Source organism: Vipera ursinii (genome assembly GCF_947247035.1).
Source record: "Vipera ursinii genome assembly, chromosome: 2".
Classification (NCBI taxonomy): domain Eukaryota; kingdom Metazoa; phylum Chordata; class Lepidosauria; order Squamata; family Viperidae; genus Vipera; species Vipera ursinii.
The window spans coordinates 3,137,702-3,163,565 of NC_139513.1; the positions used below are offsets into that span (position 1 = coordinate 3,137,702).

Below are 25,864 nucleotides of genomic sequence, written 5' to 3' on the forward strand. Positions count from 1 at the left end.
CTGGCTAGGCGAAGCGAGGGCGATGGCGGACGCGCTGGCTTTCTCCCCGGAGCGGCTGGCGCGCAAGCTGGCCAAAGCCGAGGCGCTGCTGGCGGCGCACGTGCCCCCGCACATCCAGGCCCGCTGGCGCTGGGCGGTGAAGCTGGACGGGCCGCCGAACCTGGAGCGCTTCTGCACGCAGCTCAGCCAAGCCCGGCGTGGCCGGGAGGCGCTGCTGGCCCGGGACGCGGCGCTGTCGGAGGACGAGCAGGAACGGCTGCAGGGCTTGCTGCGGCTGGAGATGGCGCTCCTGCGCGCCATCCAAGCGCTGGGCCAAGGCGCGGCTCCGGCCTGCGCCCCGGCGGGAAGGAAGCGAGGCAGGACGCCCGGCGTGGCGGCGCTGCGGGCGGCGCTGCTGGGGCTGGCGGTGGAACTGGAGGCAGCCGAGGGACCAGACCTATCCGGGAGCGCCGCGCTCGCTTTGCAGGCGCTGCTGGAGAAGCGGCCGCGGGAGGCGCTCCGGGCGCTGGAGCCGCTGCCGCGGGAAAAAAGCAGCGCCCGGTTAGGGTGGTGGCGGCGGCGGCTGCTGGCCTTGCTCCAGGCCCTGCAGGAGGAAGGCTGGGCCGAGCGGGCGGACGAGCTGCCTCTGGAGGAGCTGCGCCCGCTGCTGGAGAAGGCGCTGCGCCTGGCCCGGAGGAGAGCGCCCAGCTGCCCAGGTCCGCTGGAGATGGCGGGGGTGAAGGAGGAGAAGGATGAGGAGGAAGAGGATCACAATGGGACCGTGCCCAAAAAGTCCCCGAAGGAGGAGGAGGCGGGACTGGGTCACGGGTCCCCCCAAGAGGCCTCCGGGGAGAGCTCTCCCAAAGACCCCCATCAGAAGCGTCGGATGCCCGGAAAGACGGTGCCCACTGACTTAAAGTCTCTCCTTGCTGAGATGGATGCCCCCTCTTGGAAGGACGTCCCGTGGAGGAAGGAGGCCACCAGAGGTCCCCACCAGCAGCGTCTTGAGTCGGGAAAGACTGGCGTCCCCGACTTCTGCCCTCCCCATCCGAAGGAGGCCGGCGGGATGCAGGCGGAGAGGGACGATGCTCCCTGTTGGGAGGACGTCCCATCGAGGAAGAAGGCCATGAGGGGACCCTACCAGGAGCACCTTGCGCCAGGAAAGGTAGTGCCCACTGACTTCAGGCCTCCCCTAGCGAAGGAGGCACCTGAGATGGACAATGCTCCCTGTTGGGAGGACGTCCCGTCGAGGAAGAAAGCCATGAGGGGACCCTACCAGGAGCACCTTGCACTAGGAAAGGTAGTGTCCACTTACTTCAGGCCTCCCCTAGCGAAGGAGGCACCTGAGATGGACAATGCTCCCTGTTGGGAGGACGTCCCGTCGAGGAAGAAAGCCATGAGGGGACCCTACCAGGAGCACCTTGCACCAGGAAAGGTAGTGCCCACTGACTTCAGGCCTCCCCTAGCGAAGAAGGCACCTGAGATGGACAATGCTCCCTGTTGGAAGGACGTCCCGTGGAGGAAAGAGGCTACCAGAGATCCCCAACAGGAGCTTCTTGAGTCAGGAAAGGCTGGCGTCCCCGACTTCTGCTCTCCCCATCCGAATGAGGCCCGCGAGCTGCGGGCAGAGACGGGTGTCCCCTTTGGGAAGGATGCTTCGTGGAGGAAAGGGCAGGATCTTCAACATGCCCTGCAGGAAATCACCAGGAAGAAGATGGGGGCCCTGTCCTGCTCCTTGTCGGACCAGGGCCCTCGGAAGATGTGCAGCCGTCTCCACCAGCTTTGCCGCCATTGGCTGCAGCCCGAAAGGAACACCAAAGTTCAAATGCAGGACCTGGTGGTCCTGGACCAGTTCCTTGGCTTCTTGCCCCCGGAGATGGAGAGCTGGGTGCGGGAGTGTGGAGCAGAGACCAGCTGCCAGGCGGTGGCTCTGGCTGAAGGCTTCCTCCTGAGCCAGGCGGAGGAGGAGAAGGAGAAAGCAGAGATGCAGGTGAGAGGCCTTCACTTGGCAAGCTCAAAATGGACGTCAAAGAATATCCACAGGTTAAGATTCTTACAGGCTTACTTTACACAGGTAGTCCTCGGCTTATGACTATATTTGAGCCCAATGTTTCTGTTCTTCAGGGAGACATTTGTTCAGTGAGTTTTACCCGTTTCACGACGTTAAGTGGATCACTGAAAGAGTTAGGTCAGTAAGCCGGTTGATTCTTTACTGCGTTCTATTTTAGTCCTGTTGGGTTTTGTTGTGTACTGTTGAGCTCATTGGAAACGGTGGGTACATTGGTCTTACGACCACAGTTGAGCTCAACATTTCTCTGGTTAAGTGAGGCATTGGTTAAGTGAGTTTTACAGCCCTGTTTTACAACCTGTCTTGCCACAGTTGTTAAGCGAATCGCTGCAGTTATTAAGCCAGTCATGAAGAGAATGTGGCCTCCCCATTGGCTTTGCTTGTCAGAAGGTAACAAATGGGGATCACGTCACACACACACACACACACGACACAGCAAGCATTATAAATACGAGCCGGTTGCCAAGCATCTGAATTTTGATCACATGAACCTGGGGATGCTGTAAAAGTTGTAACTGTGAAAAATTGTCATAAGTCACTTTGTTCAGTGCTGTTGAAACTTCGAGCGGTCACTAAATGAACTTTAAAGTTGAGGACTACTTGTAGTGTTATGAAGATATTAAAGAAAGGAGATGTTTAAGGCCAGTTGTTCCTGTGAGCATCTGCTTCCTTTTTTGTAGGTTCCATTATTTGTACTTTGTTGCTTCTTCAGGTCCTTCAGTTCCAGAGGGCTGACTTGAAGACCATCCCTAAGGATCTGGAGAAAAGGAGGGATCCACCAGAGCCTTCCCAGGAGATGTTCTTCAGGGAGATCTTCCATGAATATCAAAGTCAGGACATCACTCCCAGTAAGAGAAAGTTCCTCAGAAAGAGGCACTTTCCCCCCCTCATTCTCTGGACCCTGTTTTGCAGAACCCTTGCCAATAATGGAATTACTACATTTCTGAAAATTTTATCTCTTAAAATTTTGCCCTAGTCACCTCCCGTCTTGACTATTGCAACCCGCTCTATATGGGGCTGCCCCTGAAGAGCATCCAAAAGCTCCAGTTGGTGCAAAACACTGCAGCCCGCATGGTTTTGTGCCGACCTTGGTTGCACATGTATAAGCTCTCCTGCGGGAACTGCATTGGTTACTGATTTGCTTCCGGGTGCAATCCAAGGTCCTGGTTGTCCCCTTTAAAGCTCTTCATGGCTTGGGACCAGGTTATCTGAGGGACTGTCTCTTGCCGGTCACATCCACCTGACCCACTAGAGCGGGGAGGCAAGGAACGTTCTGGGTCCCTTCCCCAAGGCAGAGGTCCCCAACCTTTTGGCACCGGTGAGAGGTTTTTCTGTAGGCCGGAGGGGATGTGGTTTTGTGTGCTGCCTGCATCCTGCGGATCGGGCTTTGCTTGTTTGTGCGGCCCGGTTGCTGGCATGCCGTGGCCCACTCCACGGACCGGGGGTTGAGGACCCCTGCCCTAAGGAGAAACATCTGGTGGGACCCAGAAGAAGGGCATTCTCCATGATGGTTCCCTTTCTCTGGAACATCATCCCCCCCCAGAGATTAGACTGGCCCCCCACTCTAACACTCTTTCGGAAGGTGCTGAAGATGTGGTTCTACCAGCGGGCCTGGGGAACCCAGAGCGGGATGGAGCCTATTAAATGGCTAATATTTCGTGTGTTTTCATCGGGTGGGGGGTTATTTTATTGTTTTTCTTATTTTTACTTTTTTTAAAAATGGTGTTTTTATATCCATGTAAGCCGCCTTGAGTCACCATGCACGTGTCAAGGCTGCTAACACCGAATGTTATTGCTTGACAAGAGATGAAGAAGTAGCTATTTCATATGTTAAACGTGTATTGCTTTAAGCATTGGATTAAGGCTGGGAGGGGGGAAGAGGAGGATTGTACCTCAAGGCCATCTGAAATTAAAGAAGATAAGAACTTGGTGGGTTTTCTAAGGGAAGGGAAACTGATTCTTTAAATTAATTGGAGAATATGATTAATGACAAAATTAGAAAGGTGGAGAATTGTGTTTAATATATTGTGCAAGGGGGCGGAGATTTCAGATTCCAGCTTCCTTTGAGCAAGCATTTGCCAGTGTATTAGGCTAAATAAAGGACTTTTAAGCTAAACAATGCCTCAGAGTCACTTGAAAAGCCCATACGTTGGAAACTTGACAGTGCGAGTAGGCGGCAAAATAAATTTTCCAAATAAATATTTCTCACTTTTATCTCACAGGGGAGTCGGTATTCATAGATTCTTCTTTTCCTGATGGAGTTGAAAAAGCAGTTGAACATCCAACTCGGGTAGGAGCCAAAATGTCAACAATGATAGATCAGATGGAGGTGATTTTGTCATATACTCTACGTACGATGTCTGTGAAGATTCTCAGTTATCCAGGTCCTAGTTTGTATCAAACGTGTATTTTTATTTTGAAAAGGCAAACTGGACTGACTCTGAGGGAAAATGAGATCCTGGAAGCTCCCATCAGTTGAATTAGTAACCACAATGGTCTCTCAGAGAGTGTTAAGATCAGATGACTTCAAAGGAAACACTATCTTTCCATCCCCCCACCATCCTGTCAGAACTCTTCCCCTTCCCATCAACTAATCTCAACTGTCAGTAACTGTCTTTCCATCTCCCACAGGATCCGGTACAACTGATGAATCTTCCAGGATGGGAAGCCAAATGTCTTGTTTTTCCTCAAAAAAAAATCAGTCCAGTTGCCTTTTCAAAATAAAAGCCACTTTTGATGCATCTACATAGGATAGTATTGGTTCTGAAAAAAAACATGAAATAGAGGTTCAGAATGGCCAATCAGTAATATTTAATTCCCCTCTCAGAACTGTTGTTAGTCTGGCAAGAAACTGAAATTCAGAATGTTGCTAGCGCTTCACAACAAACAGAGGACTAGAGGCTAAAACAGATAAAGAACTGTTGCCTGGGGGAGAAATATTGGTCCTACTATAGAATTAATTTATTAATTTGATTTGATTTGATTTGTATACCGCCCTTCTCCCGAAGGACTCAGGGCGGTGAACAGGGACATAAATACCAAAATACCCAAAATACAGAAATTAAAAACAAATTAAACCCTAGTGCCCAAATGCAGAAAATAAATTACATTAAAACAATAATTAAAAAAACCCCACTAGACCAGGCCGGCTTGTTCAAACAAATAGGTTTTTAGGTCGCGTCAGAAGGAGCGAAGGTCGGGAGCCATCCGGAGCTCAACCGATAAACGGTTCCACAGGTCAGGCACACCCACAGAGAACGCCCTCCGCCTGGGGGCCACCAGACGGCATTCTCTAACCAGTGGCACCCTGAGGAGGCCCTCTCTGTGGGAGCGCACTGGGCGGAGGGAAGTTGATTAGAAGAGTGGGAACAAATTTGGAAGAAAAATATAAAATTAACGTTAGCAACAGCATTTAAAGAAAATATGTACAAAATGTTGTATAGATGGTGCTTAGCTCCCGCACGAATTTCAAAAATGTTTCCCAATGCAAATGACAAATGTTGGAAATGTGATTCTGCCAGGGGCACTTTCTACCATCAATGGTGGACTTGTCCAAAGGTTAGGCGTTACTGGACCAATATAAAAAATTGGTTATTTCAAATAACAGGATATGATCTTCAATTGGACCCAGCTATTTTCCTCTTGGGGATGAAGCCACAAGAAGTACCAAAAAAATGTTTGATATCTAGTAATACATATTACAACAGCGGCACGTATGATTTATGCGCAATATTGGAAGACGAAGGAAATCCCAACGGACTATCAAGTAATAGAGAAAGTATTACTATGCGCAGAGTCAGATCGAATGGCATATATTCTCAAAGGGAAAAGTGAATCACTTTTCAATAAAAGTTGGGACTCCTGGTATTCATGGTTACAAAATAGAATATTTAATCTCAACGGGGGAAACACCAGATGATTGTGTATTATTATTTGAGGTATAGAATCTGGAGATATATACAATTATAGATTTCTAATATTTGGTAATTAAAGGTTACTTAGCCTGGGATGCACGAGAAAAAGAAATTAGGGGTAGTATTACACTCCCCGGTCCTGTCTAATGTTGTTGTTGTTTTGTTTTTTTTGGTGTCTAGGATGCTTTGGTGTTTTTCTATTTGATGCACTTTTCAGTACTTTGTAATAATGTTCTTGTTTTGTTATTTAAAATTTGTTTAGTAAAATTTATAAAAAAAAATTAAAAAAAAAGAACGGTTGCTGGAAATGGGTCCAACCCGCTGCTCAAACAGGAGAGCCTATACCATTTTAGATGGGTGGCTGACAGTCTTCTTAAAAACCTCCAGTGATGAAGCACCCACAGGTTCTGGAGGCAAGGAGTTCCAATGGTTAGGAAGTTTCTCCTTAATTCCAGATTGCTTCTCTCCTTGATTAGTTTCTTGTCTTGCCTTCTGGTGCTTTGGAAAATAAGTTAACTCCCTCTTCTTTGTGGTAGCCGCTCAAATATTGGAATACTGCTATCGTGTCCTCCCGCCTAGTCCTTCTTTTCCCTAGAGTATCCATACTCAATTCCTGCAACCGTTTTTCATAGGTTTTAGTCTCCAGACCTTTAATCATAATGTTTTCCACTTTCTCATATAATGTGCTTTCTGCACAAATATTGATATTAATCAAAATCCGTGAAGTGACATTCTTGCATTGAGGTATATGCAATGAAATCTCATTTTAATGTATGCTGATCCGTGTACATTTAAAGTGACAATAAAGTATTCTATTCTATGCTATGCCATGCCATGCCATAATTCTTAATCCTATGTTCAATGTCCGTTTGACCCACTGCAAATCTCTGTTTTACATATTGTTGAACCAAATGGAGAGAACTCGCAAATAAAACTTACGTCTACTATTTTACACAGGTTCTCGTGCCTTTTGAAGAGGTGGCTGTGTATTTTTCCAAGGAGGAATGGTCTCTGCTAGATCCTGATCAAAAAACACTCTACCGAGAAATCATGCTGGAGAACTCCAGAAATTTAGCCTTTCTGAGTAAGGACGCCTGCTCTTTGTTCTGATGGTTAGAAGAAATGGTTGGGAAAATGCAACTCTTTTTTTATCTTCTTGGTGAGAGATTGATTAAATGGCAACAGATATCAACGTTGTTATTATTTTGACTGCTAATTCATTATCAAAATCCCTAATCCCTGTTTTCACTATCAACAATTGTTTTTCTCCAGTTAATGGCAGGTATTTCAAGACAAGCAACAAATTACAGGTAATCCTTGACTTACAACAGTTCGTTTAGAGACCGGTCCAAAGTTACAACGGCACTAAAAAAAGCGACTTATGATCATTTTTTTTCACACGATCGTTGCACCATCCCCAGGGTCATGTGATTTACATTCAGATGCTTGACAGCTGGTTCATATTTATGATGGGATCATGTGATCTCCTTTTCCAACCTTCTAGCAAACAGTCCATGGGGAAGCCAGATACACTTAACAATCGTGTTACCAATTTAACAACTGTAATGATTCAGCAATTGTGGCAAGAAAAGTTGTCAAATGGGCAAAAACTCAACAAATTTATCACTTAACAAAAATTTGGGGCTCAATTGTGGTCATAAGTCTAGGACACGGGTCGGCAACCCGCAGCTCCGGAGCCGCATGTGGCTCTTTGAGCCGTTTCCTGCGGCTCCCAGCCGCCCGGTGCGCGCGCACCTCTTCGAACAGGCAGTGGTGCGCGCGCACCTCTCCAAATGGAGAGTGGCGCCGCCAGTCCGGAAAGCTGCTCTCAGCCCGTCCGGAAGAGTAATGAAGAAACGCAGCCGGAACGTGAGCTGAGTTTCCAGGAAAAAAGTTTATTGCGAATACTAACGGCAAACAATGATCCGAAAGAAAGCGAAGTCAGCGTTGGCTGCTACCACCGCCTACACCCACCCCACCCAACCATGCCCACCCCCTTTTACCACCCCACCCTTCCGTGGCAATGTCTCCTGCCCCACCCCTCCTCCCGATGCCGTCCGGCCGCCGGGTAAGCTCCCTTGTGCTTCGGGACCACCCCCACGTGGCCCATCACTCCCCCTTCCCATGCCCATCACCCACCCGTGTATAGCCCCCTCCCACCACCGGTTCAGGGCCCCCTCTTCTTCCTCCACGGTTGCTGCCACCGCCGTGTCTTCAGCCAGGCTAGTAGGTAGAAGGGGCGGGGCCCCCAGCGCCGCATTGTCGTTGCCTGTCCAGCCTGTTGCCACCATCCCACGCTGCGTCCAGGCGTGTTCCGGCCCGGGCGGCCCCGGCCCCGGGCATGGACGTCGCGGGGCCTGCTTGCATCGGCCGGGTCCCGGCGGAGGCGTCCTGCGCATGCGCGCGCTGGCCAGCTGCCGGGCAGTCTCCCTGGTGGCGTCGGTCGATCGGAGGATGCAGCCAGCGTGCAGAGGGCAGGCCCCCAAGACGAGGTGGGCCTGCGCTAGTGGTGTGCGAGGATGGCGGGGGTGGCTCCCGTGGCGAGGAGGGCACATCCGTGGGGGGTGAGGGCCTTGCGCCGTGCTGCAAAGAGGGGCCTGCCGAATGTCGCGCCTGTAGGCTGCAACAGCTGCTGCGGCCCGCCTGCAGAGCTGTCGCCTTCGGCAGCCTGAAAACGTGCCGCAGCAGCTCCCCCAAAGAGCAGCGCCGCCGCCCGTTCGCGCGGAGGTGCGCGCGCACCTCTCCCAAGGACGGCGGTGGCTTTCTGACGCCTCCAGCTGGAATCGCGTCCATTAGCAGCAGCGCCAGGAGCCTCCGCCGGGGCAAACGAGGGGAAGGGCGGCTCCCCCAGCCTCCCAGATCCTCGGGAGCGGCAAGGACCGGGTTTCTGCTCGGAGGGAGGGTGGAGTGCAGCTCGCACGGTCCGGCTTCGTCCTCTGGCCCGGCCCAAACGCCGCCTCTCTCGCCCCCTGCGCCGGGGCCAGGCTGGGCACGCGAGGCGTTGTTCCCCCCCCTTCAGGGCAGCCGCGGAGCAGACAAAGAAGGGAGGGACGTGCTCCCTCCTTCTGCACCCCTCCGGAAAAGCAGGCGGGGGGCGGGCTTCCTGGCTGGGCTTCTTTAGGATGCTGGCGCCTGAACAAAGGGTGGGAGCCGCTCAAGGTGGGCTGCAGCAACTCGCTTCTCTGCCCCCCCCTCCAGGCAAGTGGGGCTTCGTCCCCCGCCTCTCCGGACCTGCCCGCGGCGCTCCGACCCTCCCACTTTTAAAAGCCGCTGTTCTTAGGACAAAAGCCCCCGTTGGCCTCTCCCCCCTGCACGTGCCGGCCTGGTCCCGTGTGACGAACGCGGCAGGTCTCCGGATGGGACGGCGCGCACCTCTCCAAAGGGAAACCCGTCACCGCGCAGGTGCCTCCCATTTTGCGCATGCTACTTTTTGCGGCTCCCATTTTTTTGTTTGTGTGACGGAACCGGTTCTGAGTGGCTCTTTTCCTTTTTCCGGTTGCCGACCCCTGGTCTAGGACTACTGTGTTTCCCCTAAAATAAGACCTCAACTGGAAAGTAATCCTTAGCATGATTTTTCAGGACACTCCAAAAATGAGAACGGATCTTATGTTGATTTTTGCTCCGAAAGACGCATTAGGGCTTATTTTTGGGGAAATATGGTACCGTGTTTCCCCAAAAGTAAGGCCTGCATCAACAATAAGCCCTAGCTTGATTTGGGGGGGGGGGCTAATATAAGTCCTATCCCAAAAATAAGCCCTAGTTTTGGGGTGAGGCGCACACCTAAAAATCAAGCTAGCTCAGGGGTGGAAGGCGGAGCTGCACCACCCGCCCTGCACCCACTTACCTTGCAGCCAGGCCTCCTTGCCGGCCCACTTCTTCTGAGGCCTCTTCTGCAACCAGGCCTGCATTTCTCAGTCACAGGGCTTTCCGGAAGGCCTCTGCAGCCAAAAACAGCTATGGATTCAGTCCATAGTTCACTTCAACAAGAGCAGCCGAGCACCAAGCTATGGGTTGAATCCATAGCTTGGTACTCGGCTGCTTAGGCCTTCTGGAAAGGCCTGACTGCAAAATGCAGGCCCGAATGCAGCTGCAGAACTTCGGCCCCAGAAGAAGTGGACTGGCTGAGTGGGGCTCCTTGTCCTCCTCCAGAATAAATATTACAAACTTCTTTTCTCTGATTCCTCACTTCCTTAAACTGAATTCCAGCTATGCCTTCGTTAGGATTCCATAAGTAGAATTAATTTATTGAACAAAATGGGGTAACGGTGCAAATGACCTTGGGTCAGTCACACACAGCCCAACTCGCTTCACAGGGTGGTTGTTGTGGGGAAAACAGGAGGAGGAGGAGGAGGACGTTCTGTTGGATATGTTCGCCACTTTTGAGTTATTTGCAAAAATGATGGAGGGGTGGGGTGAATATAAATAAATGCATGTGCTTTATTTAAAAAAGTAGATTTTTTTTCTTTTAAGAAGCTCATAAAATAGAAGCAATCTACTTCTATACTGGGCGGTTTTATTCATATGAATGTTACAATAACCTGTCAAAGTTATTAAATTAAATTAAATTAAAGTCCAAATTTTGTAAGGCTTAGACCAAGGGTCCCCAATCCTCGGGCCGCAGGCCACTACTGGGCTGTGTCCTGTTCGGAACCGGGCAATGCAAGCGGCGGGCAAGCACACATGTGCACGCAGCTCCACTCAGGCGAGCTGTGGCTGCTTGCGCTCATGTGCACAGCTCCACTTATTTGAACAGGTGCGCGCTCGCCATTCTCATAGAACTCTCCTCTCTTTCTCCCCCCTTCTCAGGCTGCCAAGGCAGAAAAGGTTGGGGACCACTGGAGTAGGCCAGAGTATTTAACATTAATTAGCAGAACACCTTTCAAGACAGTGCAGAATCCTTGACAGAATTTCACTAGGAAAATTTTATTTCCCGTGCTTTGACTTCTCAATTTTGCTTCCCCTACCTTGCCTCAAATTTTCACTCCTTCGTTTTCTCTGAAGGAAATCACGCTAAGGAGAACAAGGAAGCTTTCCAAACGTCCAGGGATGAAGAGAGGCGAGAGGAGTGTGCAAATCCAATGGAAACAAAAGAGCACGGGGAAAAACTGTCAGAAAATGACAGCAAGATTTGCTCAACTTCGCCATCTTCCCAAAGGCAAGGTTTTCTTCCCAAAGGAGATCAGAAAGAAAAACTAAAAGTGGAAAGTGTGGAAACATTTGAAGAAGGCTTAGATTTATGCGAGCGATACCCAGTTCGAACTAAAGAGAATCCATGCCAAGAGGATGAAAAACACTACAATAATAGGACTGCTATCTTCTCTAAACATGGAAAAACCGATGGAGATAAATCCTATAAAGAGACCGGGAAACTTTTCAGTGAGAGCAGTTCCCTTGCTCCCGATGAAAGAATCAATTCAGTGGGGAAGCCATATAAATGTATGGAATGTGGAAAGAGTTTTGGTCAGCGCAGGTATCTTACTTCCCATAAAATAATCCACACGGGGGAGAAACCATTTAAGTGCATAGATTGTGGAAAGAGCTTCAACCATAAGGCTAATCTTAATTCTCATAGAATGAATCACACAGGGGAAAAACCGTACAAATGTGGGGAGTGTGGAAAGAATTTTACCCATAACTTTCAACTTACATCCCATAAGAGGATACATACCGGGGAGAAACCGTACAAATGTGGGCAATGCGGAAAGAGTTTCAACCAGCGCAGTAACCTTAATTCTCACAAAAAAATCCACACCGAGGAAAAACCGCATAAGTGCACGGATTGTGGAAAGAGTTTTACCCAGAAGGGTAACCTTAAATCCCATAAAAGGGTCCACGTCGGGGAGAAACCTCATAAATGCAAGAAGTGTGGGAAAGCACTCCATTAAAAACGGGTCCCTTAACTCTACCCAGAATGATCCACACGGAAGAAGCCACATAAATGCTTGGAACATGGAAAGAAATTCTGCGAAAATCCACGAAACCATCAATTCAGAGGTCCAGGGCTTCAGAAGTGTCCACTTCCAGGACAATAATGGGCCCGAAGAGATTTCCACCTGCCTATACTACCTTTGCCATCAAGTGGCTGAAACCAGGAAGGCAACCATATTTTCAGATGCTGTACCTGGTGCACATGGAACAATTCTCAGGTCTGGTGTTGGCCGAAGCCTTCCTCCTGAGCCAAGTGGAGGACCAGGACAAGCTGCAAGTGGGAGACGCCCCTGGCAAGCTCCAAACGGGATTTTTAAATAATAAAAAAAACTTGTCTGTTTGAATTCTTAACGGACTTCCTATCTGAAATTGTTGGGGTTAATAATCACAACAGATATTTAAGGCAATTTGTTCTAGGGCTGTTCCAGACTATATGATTGGAGAAATTGGGTATGTCTAGTAGTTTAATGAAGAGAAGGACTAGGGGTGACATTTCAAGCTATTCTCCAAAGCACCTGAGGGCAGGACAAGAAGCCACAGATTGAAACTAATCAAGGACAGAAGCAACCTAGAACTAAGGAAAAAATTCCTGACAGAATATTTCATCAATGGAACAACTTCCCTCCAGAAGTTGTGAATGCTCTAACACTGGAAGTTTTTAGGAAGAGATTGGACTACCATTTGTCTGAAATGGTATAGGGTTTCCTGCCTGGGCAGGGGGTTGGTCTAGAAGACCTCCAAGGTCCCTTCCAACTCTATTCTAGTCCAGTCCGGTCCTATTCCTATTCTGTTGCCTTCCATTCTTGTCTGTAAATGATGCCTAATTATCTGCTTACCCACAAGCCACACTACCAGTTCAGATATCCCAAATAAAAGAATAACAGAGTTGGAAGGGACTTCAGAGATCTTCTAGTCCAACCCCCTGCTCAAATAGAAGACCTGTATCATTTCAGACAAATGGTTGTCCAATCTCTTTTTAAAAACCTCCATTGTTGGAGCATGTCTTCTCTTGACTGAGCCACTGCGGCTGGAAAGATTCACATGGGATTTAAAGGGGACTTTCCATATTTGAACAATCCCATTATTTTGTATTCTTTTATCAATTTATATTCTTAAGCCATCCTAAAGGAGCAATGTGATGGGTGCTTCTTGTGTTCAAAATATTAGGTCGATGTTTCTCCTTTTCAAATTATTCCTCTTATAATTAGCCCTTTGCAGCCTTACATTTCCCTACCTTGCTGTAATTCCTGAGCTAAAATTTTGAGAAGGGTGTTTCTTTAAATACATGTTTTCTCTCCTTCAGGTCTCTTTCTTTAAATATTTGTCATTTTCTTCAGAGTTTTCATCCCTTACCCACACCCTTTGGCCCCAAACTCAAGGCCACCATCTCTTGTCTACCCTGGATCTGTGGTAACCTCTGAATAACGTGGCTTCATAATCCTACAATCACTGAGGGAAACCTTTTAGAAAAGAAGTACGAGGTCAACCATTCAGAAGTGCTATTATTTTCAAGAAGAAATAAGTTTTATGCTGTGCTTCTGAACCCTTCATATTTGCCATATTCCTCAAGTGTGGAGACTTCCCTTCAGACCTGTTCCATGTCCAATTGAGTCTCAGTTTATTTATTATTTATTAAATTTATTGGCTGCCCATTTTACTGCAGGATAACTGTTGTGATTCAGGGTCAGCCTGTGGGTTCGGCAGTTGGGTCGGACGACTCAGAGGAGGAGGAGGGGGGGTGCTGAAGACCTTGCTGAGGGGGTTGAAGATCTTGCTGATGAGAGCCCTCAGCCAGGCCCCTCCCACTTGGTCACCACAGAGACCCAGCTGTGTGAGCCTGACAGCGTGGATGAAGATGACCCACAGCTGGCCCTGTTCAAGGACACCTGAGGCAGGAGGCAGTCAATTAGGAGTAAACAGAGGAAGGCAATGGGGCTTCTCGGAAGGAGGCAGAGAGAAGCCACGCCCTGAACTCTATATAAGGGGAATGTGTGGGGAGGGCTGGTTTGCTGAAGGCAACCGCTTGGATAGTTCGTGTTTCTTAAAGCTCCTGTTTCTTGCTTCGTGTCTTGTTTGTTTTTGTAGCTATAAATTTGGCAGGCGTAATTCCAGCCTCTTGCGGTTTGTAAAGGGGTTGTCCCTGCCTTTTCTGCAGGGCCGGTAGCAGGCTGGTACAGAACAATAACTGGGTGGCTTACAATCATAAAAATTCCTTCTCTCCAGATAGTCCTCGACTTAACAACAGTTCATTTAGTGACCATTCAAAAGTTACAATGGCACTGAAAAAAATGACTTATGACCGCTTTCTGCACTTACGACCGATGCAGCATCTCCCGTGGTCACGAGATCAAAATTCAGATGCTTGTCAGCTGATTCACATTTATGACGGTTGCAGTGTCCCGGAGTCGTGAGTCATGTAAGCAGACTTCAGTCAGGCATTTGATAAAGTAGATCACAACCCTACTACTTGATAAGATAGAAAAATGTGGGTTAGATAGCATCACCACCAGATGGATTCATAGCTGGCTGACAGGCCGTACTCAGCGTGTAGTCCTCAATGGAACCGCATCTACATGGAAGGAAGTGTGTAGTAGGGTGCCCCAGGGCTCTGTTCTGGGCCCAGTGCTCTTCAACATCTTCATCAATGATTTGGATGAGGGGATAGATGGGGAACTCATCAAATTTGCAGACAACACCAAGCTGGCAGGAATAGCCAATACTCCAGAAGATAGGCTTAAGATACAGGAGGATCTGGACAGACTTGAACACTGGGCACTACCTAACGAAATGAAATTCAAGGTGAAAAAAGTAAGGTTCTACATTTAGGCAGGAAAAACCAAATGCACAGGTATAGTATAGGTGGTACCTTGCTCAATAGTAGTAACAGAGAGATCTCAGAGTCCTAGTGGACAATCACTTAAATATGAGCCAGCATTGTGCTGCAGCTGCCAAAAAAGCCAACACAGTGCTAGGCTGCATTAACGGATAGAATCAAGATCACGTGAAGTACTAATACCACTTTACAATGCCTTGGTAAGGCCACACCTGGAATACTGCATCCAGTTTTGGTCACCACAATGTAAAAAAGATGTCGAGACTCTAGAAAGAGTACAGAGAAGAGCAACAAAAATGATTGGGGGACTGGAGGCTAAAACATACAGGGAACGGTTGCTGGAATTGGGTATGTGTAGTTTAATGAAGAGAAGGGTGAGGGGTGACATGATAGCAGTGTTCCAATATCTCAGGGGCTACCACAAAGAAGAGGGAGTCAAGCTATTCTCCAAAGCACCTGAAAGCAGGACAAGAAGCAACGGATGGAAACTAGTCAAGGAGAGAAGCAACCTAGAACTAAGGAGAAACTTCCTGACAGAACAACTAACCAGTGGAACAACCTGCCTCCAGAGGTGGTGAATGCTCCAACACTGGAGGTTTTTAAGAAGAGACAGCCATTTGCCTGAAATGGTATAAGGTTTCCTGCCTGAGCAGGGGGTTGGACTAGATGACCTCCAAGGTCCCTTCCAACTTATTATTTTTATCCCCTTTTGCGGCCTTCCAACAAGCAAAGTCAATGGGGAAGCCAGATTCACTTAACAACCATGCTGCTAACTTAACAACTGCAGTGATTCATTTAACAACTGCCGCAAAACAGGTCGTAAAATATGGCAAAACTCACTTAACGCTTAGCAACATAAATTTTGGGGTCAATCATGCTTCCAAGCTGAGGACTGCCTTGATATGTGTGTGTGGTGTTTTTTTTTTGTGTGTGTGTGTACGAAGAGAGAATTTTTATGATTGTAAGCTGGGAGAGAGAGAACGAAAAACAAGTTATAAATTTAGTTCTTCAGAGAGATGTTTATGGAGCTTCTCAATCATCCAAGTCATGATTGTCCCAAAGGTACTTTTTCCAAAAGGCAAAGGGACTTTCTTGGGGTTTTTTTTCCTTTGAAAACGTTTCGTTTCTCATCCAAGAAGCTGAATTGAACTGAAGAACTGAAGAAGCTTCTTGGATGAGAAGAGAAACGTTTTCAAAGAAAAAAAAACCAAGCCAGTACGGTTGCCTTTTGGAAAACACCACCTTTGGTTCTTCAGAAGAGCCACAAGAGCAAAGATCATTTGGATGTGCTATTTTATCAGAAGGATGACCCAACTTTATGCTGCACTTCCTCGGATGGGGAGACTTTTTCCTTCAGGATCCTTTGGAGAGAAGGTCATCTTTTCCAACACTTCTTGTCCAGCAGAGGCTCAGTTTTGAATTGGTTGTCTATGGAGATTCTCAGTCATCCAGGTCATGGTCGTCCCAAAGGTGCTTTTTCGCGAGGCAACTGGACTTCCTTTTTTTTCTCTTCGAAGACGTTTCGCTTCTCATCCAAGAAGCTTCTTCAGCTTCTCCACCATCCACTCAGAGCTGAAGAAGCTTCTTGGATGAGAAGTGAAACATCCTCAAAGAGAAAAAAGAAAGTCCAGTTGCCTCGTGAAAAAGCACCTTTGGGACTTTTGAATTGGTTCTTGACAGGTTCATCTATCGGAGACTCCATTTTCTCTGTATAGCCATTGAATCCAAGTTAAGGAGCTTAAGTCTCGCTCGGCCCAAAATAAACCACTTTCCAGCTTCTGTCTAGAGTGATTTCATGGAAAGGAGAAGCACTTAGCACCCTCTTCCCTCAGTAGGTGTTGTTTGGGAAGCCATTGGGGTTTTAGGTCCACTGTGCACCCCATTTCAACCCCGGATGCCAGTGGCTCAGAGGATGCAAACCGAGGCAGGTGGGAGATTTTTTTTGCTGATCCCGGCCTAAAAGGTGCTGAGTCTCTATGGAGATGCTGAGTCATCCAGGTGATAGTTATTATTATTATTATTATTATTATTATTATTATTATTATTATTAAAATAATAATAATAATAATAATAATAATAATAATAATAATAATAATAATAATAATAATAATAATAATAATAATTTTATTTGTATACCGCCCTTCTCCCGAAGGCCTCAGGGCGGTGAACAGGGCAAACATATAAAAGTACAAAAATACAAAAATTAAGAAAGAATTAAATGAGATGCCCAAGCTACAACAATAGGTTAAATACATTTAAAACAACAATAAAATCCAAACCCATCCCCCATCAGACCAGGCCGGCTTGTTCGAACAAATAAGTCTTCAGATCGCGTCGGAAGGAGCGAACGTCGGGCGCCATCCGGAGCTCAACCGGCAACCGATTCCATAAATCCGGGGTGCCCACAGAGAAGGACCTCCCCCTGGGGGCCACCAGACGACATTCTCTGACCGGTGGCACCCTGAGGAGGCCCTCTCTGTGGGAACGCACAGGGCGGAGGGAAGTTGTCCCAAAGATGGTTTTCCACAAGGCAACTTTGTTTTTTCTTCTTTGCCGTGGTGGCGCAGTGCTTAGAATGCAGCACTGCAGGCTAATTCTGCTGTTTGCTGGCTGCCAGCAGTTCGGCAGTTCGATTCTCAGCGGCTCAAGGTTGACTCAGCCTTCCATCCTCACGAGGTCGGTAAAATGAGGAGCCAGATTGTTGGGGGTAAGATGTAAACTACTTAGAGAGGGCTGTGAAACACTGTGAAGCAATATATAAGTCTAAGTGCTATTGCTACTGAAGACATCAGAGATTCAAAATAGAGCAGAATCAATCAGAATATAGCTGGAAGGGACCTTGGAGGTCTTCTAGTCCAGCCCCCTGCTCAAGCAGGAGACCCCTATACCGTTTCAGACAAGTGACTATCCAGTCTTTTCTTTAAAACCTCCAGTGATAAAACACCAGGGCTTTTTTTGTCATAACGCTCAGAACGGAGTTCCGGCACCTTTTTTGGATAGAACCTTATAGGGTAGGCAAGGCGGGTTGTATGACATGTGTGAGTTCCGGCACCTCTTTCTTTTACAAAAAAAGCACTGTAAAACACCCACAACTTTTGTTGGCAAGCTGTTCCACTGGTTAATTGTCCTCACTGTTAGAAAGTTTCTCCTTAATTCCAGATTGCCTTTCTCCTTGATTAATTTCCATCCGTTGTTTCTTGTCCTGCCCTCTGGTGCTTTGGAAAATAAATTGACACCTCACCCTACCCCGTCTTTTTGACAGCCTCTCCCTCTCTCTCTTTCAAAAAAAAAAAGCTCTTCCACACCATCCAGTCAGAGCTGAAGAAGCTTCTTGGATGATAACACAATAGATAACATAGTTGGAAGGGACCTTGAAGGTCATCTAGTCCAACCCCACCTACCCCCGCCGAAACAGGAGACCCTACCATTTCTGACAGATGGCAGTCCAGTCGCTGGCCTGGAAGAGAGACGTTTTCAAAGAATAAAAAAAAACCCAAGAAAGTCCAGGTGCCTCGTGAATTAAAAAAAGCACCTTTGGGGACAAAAGAGGTTAATTAGTGCAGGTTCGCGTCCCGCCAGGCTCAAGGTTGACTCAGCCTTCCATCCTTCCGAGGTAGGTAAAATGAGGACCCAGATTGTTGGGGGCAATTAAGCTGACTTTGTAATAATGCCGCTTGGGGGGGGGCGAAAGCCCTAATAAGCAGGCATATGCATAGAATGAAGGCTACTGCTAAGCTTGTAAGCCGACCTGAGTCTTTGGAGAAGGGCGGGATATAAATGGAATAAAAATAAAAATAAATAAATAAAATAAAATAAATAAGATTTATTATGACTTGCCTTGCAAGTCATTTATTATGACTTGCCTTGGTGGAGCAGTGGGCTGATGCCTCCTTAAGTAACACCAGCTGCCTGCAATTAGTGCAGGTTCGCATCCCACCAGGCTCAAGGTTGACTCAGCCTTCCATCCTTCCCAGGTAGGTAAAATGAGGACCCAGATTGTTGGGGGGCAATTAAGCTGACTTTGTAATAATGCCGCTTGGGGAGGGGGTGTGAAAGCCCTAACAAGCAGGCATATACATAGAATGAAGGCTACTGCTAAGCTTGTAAGCCGCCCTGAGTCTTCGGAGAAGGGCGGGATATAAATGGAATAAAAATAAAAATAAATAAATAAAATAAAATAAATAAGATTTATTATGACTTGCCTTGCAAGTCATTTATTATGACTTGCCTTGGTGGAGCAGTGGGCTAATGCCTCCTTAAGTAACACCAGCTGCCTGCAATAAGTAACACCAGCTGCCTGCAATTAGTGCAGGTTCGAGTCCCACCAGGCTCAAGGTTGACTCAGCCTTCCATCCTTCCGAGGTAGGTAAAATGAGGACCCAGATTGTTGGGGGCAATAAGCTGACTTTGTAATAATGCCGCTTGGGGGGGGGGGCAAAAGCCCTAATAAGCAGGCATATGCATAGAATGAAGGCTACTGCTAAGCTTGTAAGCCGCCCTGAGTCTTCGGAGAAGGGCGGGATATAAATGGAATTAAAATAAAAATAAATAAAATAAAATAAAATAAAATAAATAAGATGCAGGCGGCGCCCGCGGGCGCTCGCTTGCAAGACGAACAAAAGTGAATCTCCCCCCCCCTTCATTCACGGAGTAGGGGGGAGACTGAAGCCACGCCTCTGGAAGAGAGGGCGGGGCAAGCAGCTGCCATTCAAGCGGAGGATACCCCACCAAAGGGGCAGTTACAAGGGCGTCCGGGCGGACCACGCCAGGAGGCGCCGCCCGGAGAGGGCGGAGGAATCGCGGTCAGGCAAGGCGATGGCGGCGCTGGGCATCTCCCCGGAGCAGCTGGAGCGCAGGCTGGCCGAAGCCGAGGCGCTGCTGGCGGCGCGCGTCTCCCAGCCGGTCCAGGCTCGCTGGCGCTGGGCGGTGAAGCTGGACGAGCCGCCGGACCTGGAGCGCTTCTGCGCGCAGCTCAGCCAAGCCCGGCGAAGCCGGGAGACTCTGCTAGCCCGGGACGCGGCGCTGTCGGAGGCCGAGCAGGAGCGGCTGCAGGGGCTGCTGCGGCTGGAGATGGCGCTCCTGCGCGGCATCCAAGCGCTGGGCGCGGGCCCGGCCGCCGCACCGGGACGGAGGCGCAGAAGGAAGGCCGGCGGGGCGGCGCTGCTGGGGCTGGCGGCCGAGCTGGAAGGAGCGGAGGGACCAGACCTGTCCGGGAGCGCCGCGCTCGCTCTGCAGGCGCTGCCGGAGAAGGCGCTGCGCCTGGCTCGGAGGAGAGCGCCCAGCTGCCCGGCTCCAGAGCTGGAGACCGCCGGGCGGGCAGGTCCGCTGGAGTTGGTGGTGAAGGAGGAAGAGGATGATGATGATGATGGTGATGAAGATGAGGTTCGAAATGGGACCGTGCCAAAAGTCTCCCTGGAGGAGGCGGGACTGGGGCACAGGTCCCCCCCAGAGAGGACCCCGAAAAATCCCCATCAGGAGCATCTTGCGCCAGGAAAGATGGTGCCCACCGACTTCAGGTCTGCCCTGGCGAAGGAGGCATCTGGGCTGCAAGTGGAGATGGACGCCCCCTGTTTGAAGGAGGTCCCATGGAGGGAGAGCTGCAGAAGAGGCCGCCACCAGGATCATCTTGCGCCCGGAAAGATGGTGCCCGCTGACTTCAATTCTGACCTTCCGAAGGAGGCCTGTGGACTACAGGTGGAGATGGAGGCTCCCTCTTGGAAGGATGCTCCATGGAGGAAAGTGGAAGGCCTTCAGAATGTTCTCTGTGAAACAACCCGGAGGAGAACGGGTGGGCTGCCATCCGGCTTGTGGGAGCAGGGCCCTCGGAAGATGTGCAGCCATCTCCACCAGCTTTGCTGCCAGTGGCTGCAACCCGAAAAGAACACCAAGGGTCAGATGCTGGACCTGGTGATCCTGGAGCAATTCCTGGCTATCCTGCCCACGGAGATGGAGAGCTGGGTACGGGAGTGCGGAGCAGAGACCAGTTCCCAGGCGGTGGCCCTGGCCGAAGCTTTCCTCCTGAGCCAGATGGAGGAAAAGGCAGAAGTTCAGGTGAGAGACCTTCAGCTGGCAAGTTTAAAGTGGGATATGAAAGAATAACCATATGTTGGGATTCTTAACAGACAGCTGGTCTTTTGCCTCAAAGACTCTCTAAAGGAACGGCTCTCTAAAAAGAATGCAAATGACCAGCTGTCTGCAAGGAATATAAATCCTTCTATATTCCTTCTATTCCCCACCATCCAGTCAGAGCTGAAGAAGCTTCTTTGGTGAGAAGCAAAACGTCTTCAGAGAAAAAAACAAGAAAGTCCAGTTGCCTCCTGAAAAAAGTATCTTGGGATAACCATGAACTGGAATCTCTGTAGACATTCTCTTACTTGCACTTCTTTGCTTCTCCAGATCCTCCATTTCCAGAGGCCGGACTTGAAGTCCATCTCTATGATCCCCGAGGAAAGGAGGGATCTTCCAGATCCTTCCCAGGAGTTGCCTTTCAGGAGGATCTTCCATGAAGATCAAAGTCAAGACGCCTCCTGCGGTAAGAGAAGTTTCCTCAGGGAGAAAGCTATTGTATCTCGTTATTTTGGGTCTCCTTTGTTTCCCTATGTTAGTAATGACGTGTCTCAAAATTCTGCTTGTGTCACTTTTTACTCGCAGAGAATGGAAAGTCAGTATTCGTAGATTCTTCTCCTTTTTCTGATGGAGTTGAAAAAACAGCTGAACTCCCAACTCAGGTATTATTTATTTTATTTTAATTTACTAGATTTGCGTGCTGCCCATTTCGTCTAGAGCAGTGTTCCGCAACCTTTCTGGGTTGGCAGCCTGGAATGGGTGAGGGAGGGGAGAAAGAAGGGATGATTTTGTGGGAGGGGCAGGTGCATTTGCGTGCGTGAGCACCTGCAACGTTCCCAGCGATGCTTGCACGAGTGAGACCACAAATGCCCACACGCGAGAGGGGCTGCGAATATCCGTGATGACGCGAGCCCAAGAGGACCGCGAGCACCCTCAATGGGGCTCACATGCATGGTACCATGAACGCCCACAAAGAAGCTCACGTTAGTGGGGGGCTCCGAACGCCCACAACAAGGCTCGTGTGAGTGGGGCTGTAAATGCCCACGAGGCTTAATAATAATAAAGTTGGAAGGGACCTTGGAGGTCATCTAGTCCAACCCCCTGCTCAGGCAGGAAACCTTATACCATTTCAGGCAAATGGCTGTCCAGTCTCTTCTTAAAAACCTCCAGTGTTGGAGCATTCACCACCTCTGGAGGCAGGTTGTTCCACTGGTTAATTGTTCTAACTGTCAGGAAGTTTCTCCTTAGTTCTAGGTTGCTTCTCTCCTTGATTAGTTTCCATCCGTTGCTTCTTGTCCTGCTTTCAGGTGCTTGGGAGAATAGCTTGACTCCCTGTTCTTTGTGGTAGCCCCTGAGATATTGGAACACTGCTATCATGTCACCCCTCACCCTTCTCTTCATTAAACTACACATACCCAATTCCAGCAACCGTTCCCTATATGTTTTAGCCTCCAGCCCCTTAATCATCTTTGTTGCTCTTCTCTGTACCCTTTCTAGAGTCTCGACATCTTTTTTACATCGTGGTGACCAAAACTGGATGCAGTATTCCAGGTGTGGCCTTACCAAAGCATTGTAAAGTGGTATTAGTACTTCACCTGATCTTGATTCTATCCCTCTGTTAATGCAGCCTAGCACTGTGTTGGCTTTTTTGGCAGCTGCAGCACACTGCTGGCTCATATTGAAGTGATTGTCTACTAAGACTCCGAGATCCCTCTCACAGTTACTACTATTGAGCAAGGTACCACCTATACTATACTTATGCATTTGATTTTTCCTGCCTAAATGTAGAACCTTACTTTTTTCACCATTGAATTTCATTTTGTTAGATAGTGCCCAGTGTTCGAGTCTGTCCAGATCCTTCTGTATCTTAAGCCTATCTTCTGGAGTATTGGCTATTCCTGCCAGCTTGGTGTTGTCTGCAAATTTGATGAGTTCCCCATCTATCCCCTCATCCAAATCATTAATGAAGATATTGAAGAGCACTGAGCCCAGAACAGAGCCCTGGGGCACCCCACTACACACTTCCTTCCATGTAGATGCAGTTCCATTGAGGACCACACGCTGAGTACGGCCTGTCAGCCAGCTACGAATCCATCTGGTGGTAATGCTATCTAACCCACATTTTTCTATCTTATCAAGTAGTAGGTTGTGATCTACTTTATCAAATGCCTTACTGAAATCCAAGTAAATTAAATCTACAGCATTCCTCTGGTCCACTACTTTTGTCACTTGGTCAAAGAATGCAATAAGATTTGTCTGGCACGATCTGTTTTTGACAAACCCATGTTGGCTTTTATTTATTTTTTATTTTATTTTATTTTAATTCCATTTATATCCCGCCCTTCTCCGAAGACTCAGGGCGGCTTACAAGCTTAGCAGTAGCCTTCATTCTATGTATATGCCTGCTTGTTAGGGCTTTCACAGGTTGGGGACCCCTAATCTGGAAGTAGGAGGACAAATGTCAGGGAAGATAAATATTTATGCGGTCTCTTGTTATGGGCTCTCTATATAATACTGCTTGTTTGTAGCAACAGGAAATGGGGGTTCTGCTTCCGTAAGCTCCCACTTATATTTTAGCTCCCCTCTTAAAATTATTTTGAGTCTGACAAGCCAAAATTGGATTGAGTGTCATCCAAATATTGAATGGCCCTCACTAATGTTTTAATGAGCTCTCTTGGAAAAATGTGAGAGGGGGGGAACAGGATTGATTCCTCAAGAGACCCTCAGTCCATTGGCTAACATTTTAGAGAAGATCCCAGCAACGCATGCTTCTGCACCTGGCAAGGCAAGATGTGAACTGGTGATATGCCTATCTGTGAATTGACCCAGAAAGATACTTTGGCTCATTCACAGAATGGTCATAAAAGTCGTGCAAGCAGAGTTTGTTTCATACAATGGCCATTTCCAAACATTGCTTCTGAGAGACCAATAAATAAAGGTAAAGGTTCCCCGCACATACGTGCTAGTTGTTTCCAACTCTAGGGGCCGGTGCTCATCTCCGTTTCAAAGCCGAAGAGCCATCGCTTGTCCGAGGACGTCTCCGTGGTCATGTGGCCGGCATGATTAGACACCAAAGGTGCATGGAACGCTGGTACCTTCCCACTGTAGTGGTCCCTATTTTTCTACTTGCATTTTTACCTGCTTTCGAACTGTTAGGTTGGCAGAAGCTGGGACGAGTAACAGGTGCTCACTCTGTTACGTGGCACTCGGGATTCGACCCGCCAAACTGCCGACCTTCTGATCGACAAGCTCAGCATCCTAACCCACTGAGCCACCGCATCCCTTGGTGACCAATAAATGGCACTGTTTAATTATAACTTGCAGTCTTTTCATAGATTGAACCAGTTGGACTGATACCAAGGGAGATAGGTGATTCCTTAAATATCTGGGTCCTTTGCTATATAGTGCTTTATAGGTCACAACAATTCAGTTCAAGTTTCCTACCCCCATAAGACCAGATAACACAGAACTGAACCATACCAAGAACCAGTTCTGCATTCTGAACCAGTTAAAACTTCTAGGTGGCAATGCAGGCCAGCCCCAAGTGTATGAGTGAGTGACTGAAGGGTGTCCATCCCAACATGCATCGCTAAATGTGTAGAGAGATTTTCAGTCATCCAGGTCATAGTTGTTGCAAAGATGCTTTTTCACGAGGCAACTGGACTTTCTATTTTTTCTTTGAAGACATTTCGCTTCTCAGCCAAGAAGCTTCTTCAGCTCTGACTGGATGGTGGGGGAATGGAAGGATTTATACTCCTTGCAGACAGCTGGTCGTTTGCATTCTTTTAGAGAGTTGTTGAGGCTATTTGGAAGTTTACCTGTGTCCTCAAAGTCACTGAGTAGTGCAAAAGTGTGTGGAGCCTTCTTGGCTGCAGATGTTTTCTGCCCTGTGTCCCTTCACTGTTGAAGAATGCAATAAAAGAATGCAAATGACCATCTGTCTGCAAGGAATATAATTCCTTCCATTCCCAGAAATTAATCCTAACAAGTGTCTGTCCCAAAGATGCTTTTTCAGGAGGCAATTGGACTTTCTTGTTTTTCTTTGAATACGTTTTGCTACTCATCCAAGAAGCTTCTTCAGCTCTGACTGAATGGTGGGGAATAGAAGGATTTATATTCCTTACAGAGAGCTGGTCATTTGCATTCTTTTACAGAGTGGTTGAGGCCACATGGAGGTTTATCTGTGTCATCAGGGTCACCTAAGTAGTGCAAATGTGTGTGGAGTCTTTTCTTTGAAGATGTTTCACTTCTCATCCAAGAAGCTTCTTGCATGAGAAGCGAAATGTCTTCAAAGAAAAACAAGAAAGTTCACCTGCCTCGTGAAAACGCATCTTTGGGACGACGGAAGGGCCTCATCCAAGATCAGAGATGAAATATCTCCAGATCTGAGTGGCTGTGGCCTGAAACAGATCTAGATAATCTGTTTCCTCAGATATTGTGCTTCATCCACAAATGTTACAGCAGTCGAATGCTGTGAACTCTTGTTTTTTTTCACATCAGATTTTTAACCCTGAAGAGCATGTCCCAAAGATGTTTTTCCAAAAGGCGACTGGACTTGGATTTTTTTTTTCCTTGAAGACATTTCACTTCTCATCCAAGAAGCTTTTTCAGCTCAGTTCTTCACCCAACGTCTTGGATGAGAAGCGAAACGTCTTCAAGGAAAAAAATAAAAGTCCAGTTGCCTTTTGAAAAAAACACCTTTGGGACAACCATGACGCGGATGACTGAGAATCTCCATTGACATGCTGCAGAGCATGCCTATTTAATCCATTGCAACCCTTTGGGGATTCTAGAAACCAAAAAGGGAGAATTTATGACATTTTGTGGGGGGGGGCTGTTAAGTGAATAACTGCACTTACAAGAGCAAATGCCTGGTTTTTAAGTGGATTGCAATGGTCTTAAGGGTGAACCCATTGCTACGGATGCAGTTTTGTCGAAAACCGAAGTTAGTGCTGGTTTCTGGTAAAAACCATCATGAACCATGGTCACATGATTGCTGGATGCAGCAAATGGCAGTAAATGCAGCCATGTTGCTGTGGGCCCAACGTGTGGTCATGTGACCCTGTGGTGGTGGAG

General features: G+C 48.1%; 2 protein-coding genes across 5 annotated transcripts in view; both read left to right on the forward strand.

The window, feature by feature from the left end:
- LOC310635869 (uncharacterized protein) lies at positions 1-12,240 on the forward strand. 4 transcript variants are annotated; one of them, XM_083355203.1, is made up of 6 exons: positions 1-1,969; positions 2,760-2,895; positions 4,270-4,376; positions 6,919-7,045; positions 7,234-7,271; positions 10,963-11,299. In XM_083355203.1, exons 1-6 carry the CDS (start codon positions 23-25, stop codon positions 11,155-11,157), a joined length of 2,550 nt encoding a protein of 849 aa, XP_083211329.1. In that variant the 5' UTR covers positions 1-22; the 3' UTR covers positions 11,158-11,299. The 4 variants fall into 4 exon arrangements, with proteins under 4 accessions (XP_083211329.1, XP_083211327.1, XP_083211328.1 ...); XM_083355201.1 differs by lacking the exon at positions 7,234-7,271 and having other exon boundaries at positions 10,963-12,240; XM_083355202.1 differs by lacking the exon at positions 7,234-7,271 and having other exon boundaries at positions 4,270-4,337; positions 10,963-12,240.
- LOC310633235 (uncharacterized protein) overlaps positions 11,993-25,864 on the forward strand; it is a gene marked incomplete at its 5' end in the record, with an annotated part of 19,328 nt that continues 5,456 nt past the window's right edge. Inside the window, 4 exons of the mRNA XM_083350924.1 lie at positions 11,993-12,182; positions 19,377-20,773; positions 21,119-21,254; positions 21,374-21,450. Coding sequence (XP_083207050.1) covers positions 11,993-12,182; positions 19,377-20,773; positions 21,119-21,254; positions 21,374-21,450 — 1,800 coding nt within the window. The remainder of the gene's footprint in view (positions 12,183-19,376; positions 20,774-21,118; positions 21,255-21,373; positions 21,451-25,864) is intronic.

Bases quoted from the DNA above. Each gene is read 5' to 3' on its own strand.
- LOC310635869 (XM_083355201.1), top strand. From the start codon at position 23: ATGGCGGACGCGCTGGCTTTCTCCCCGGAGCGGCTGGCGCGCAAGCTG. The intron at 4,377-6,918 runs GTGATTTTGTCA...TATTTTACACAG, and splicing joins CAATGATAGATCAGATGGAG to GTTCTCGTGCCTTTTGAAGA. The intron at 7,046-10,962 runs GTAAGGACGCCT...TTTTCTCTGAAG, and splicing joins CAGAAATTTAGCCTTTCTGA to GAAATCACGCTAAGGAGAAC.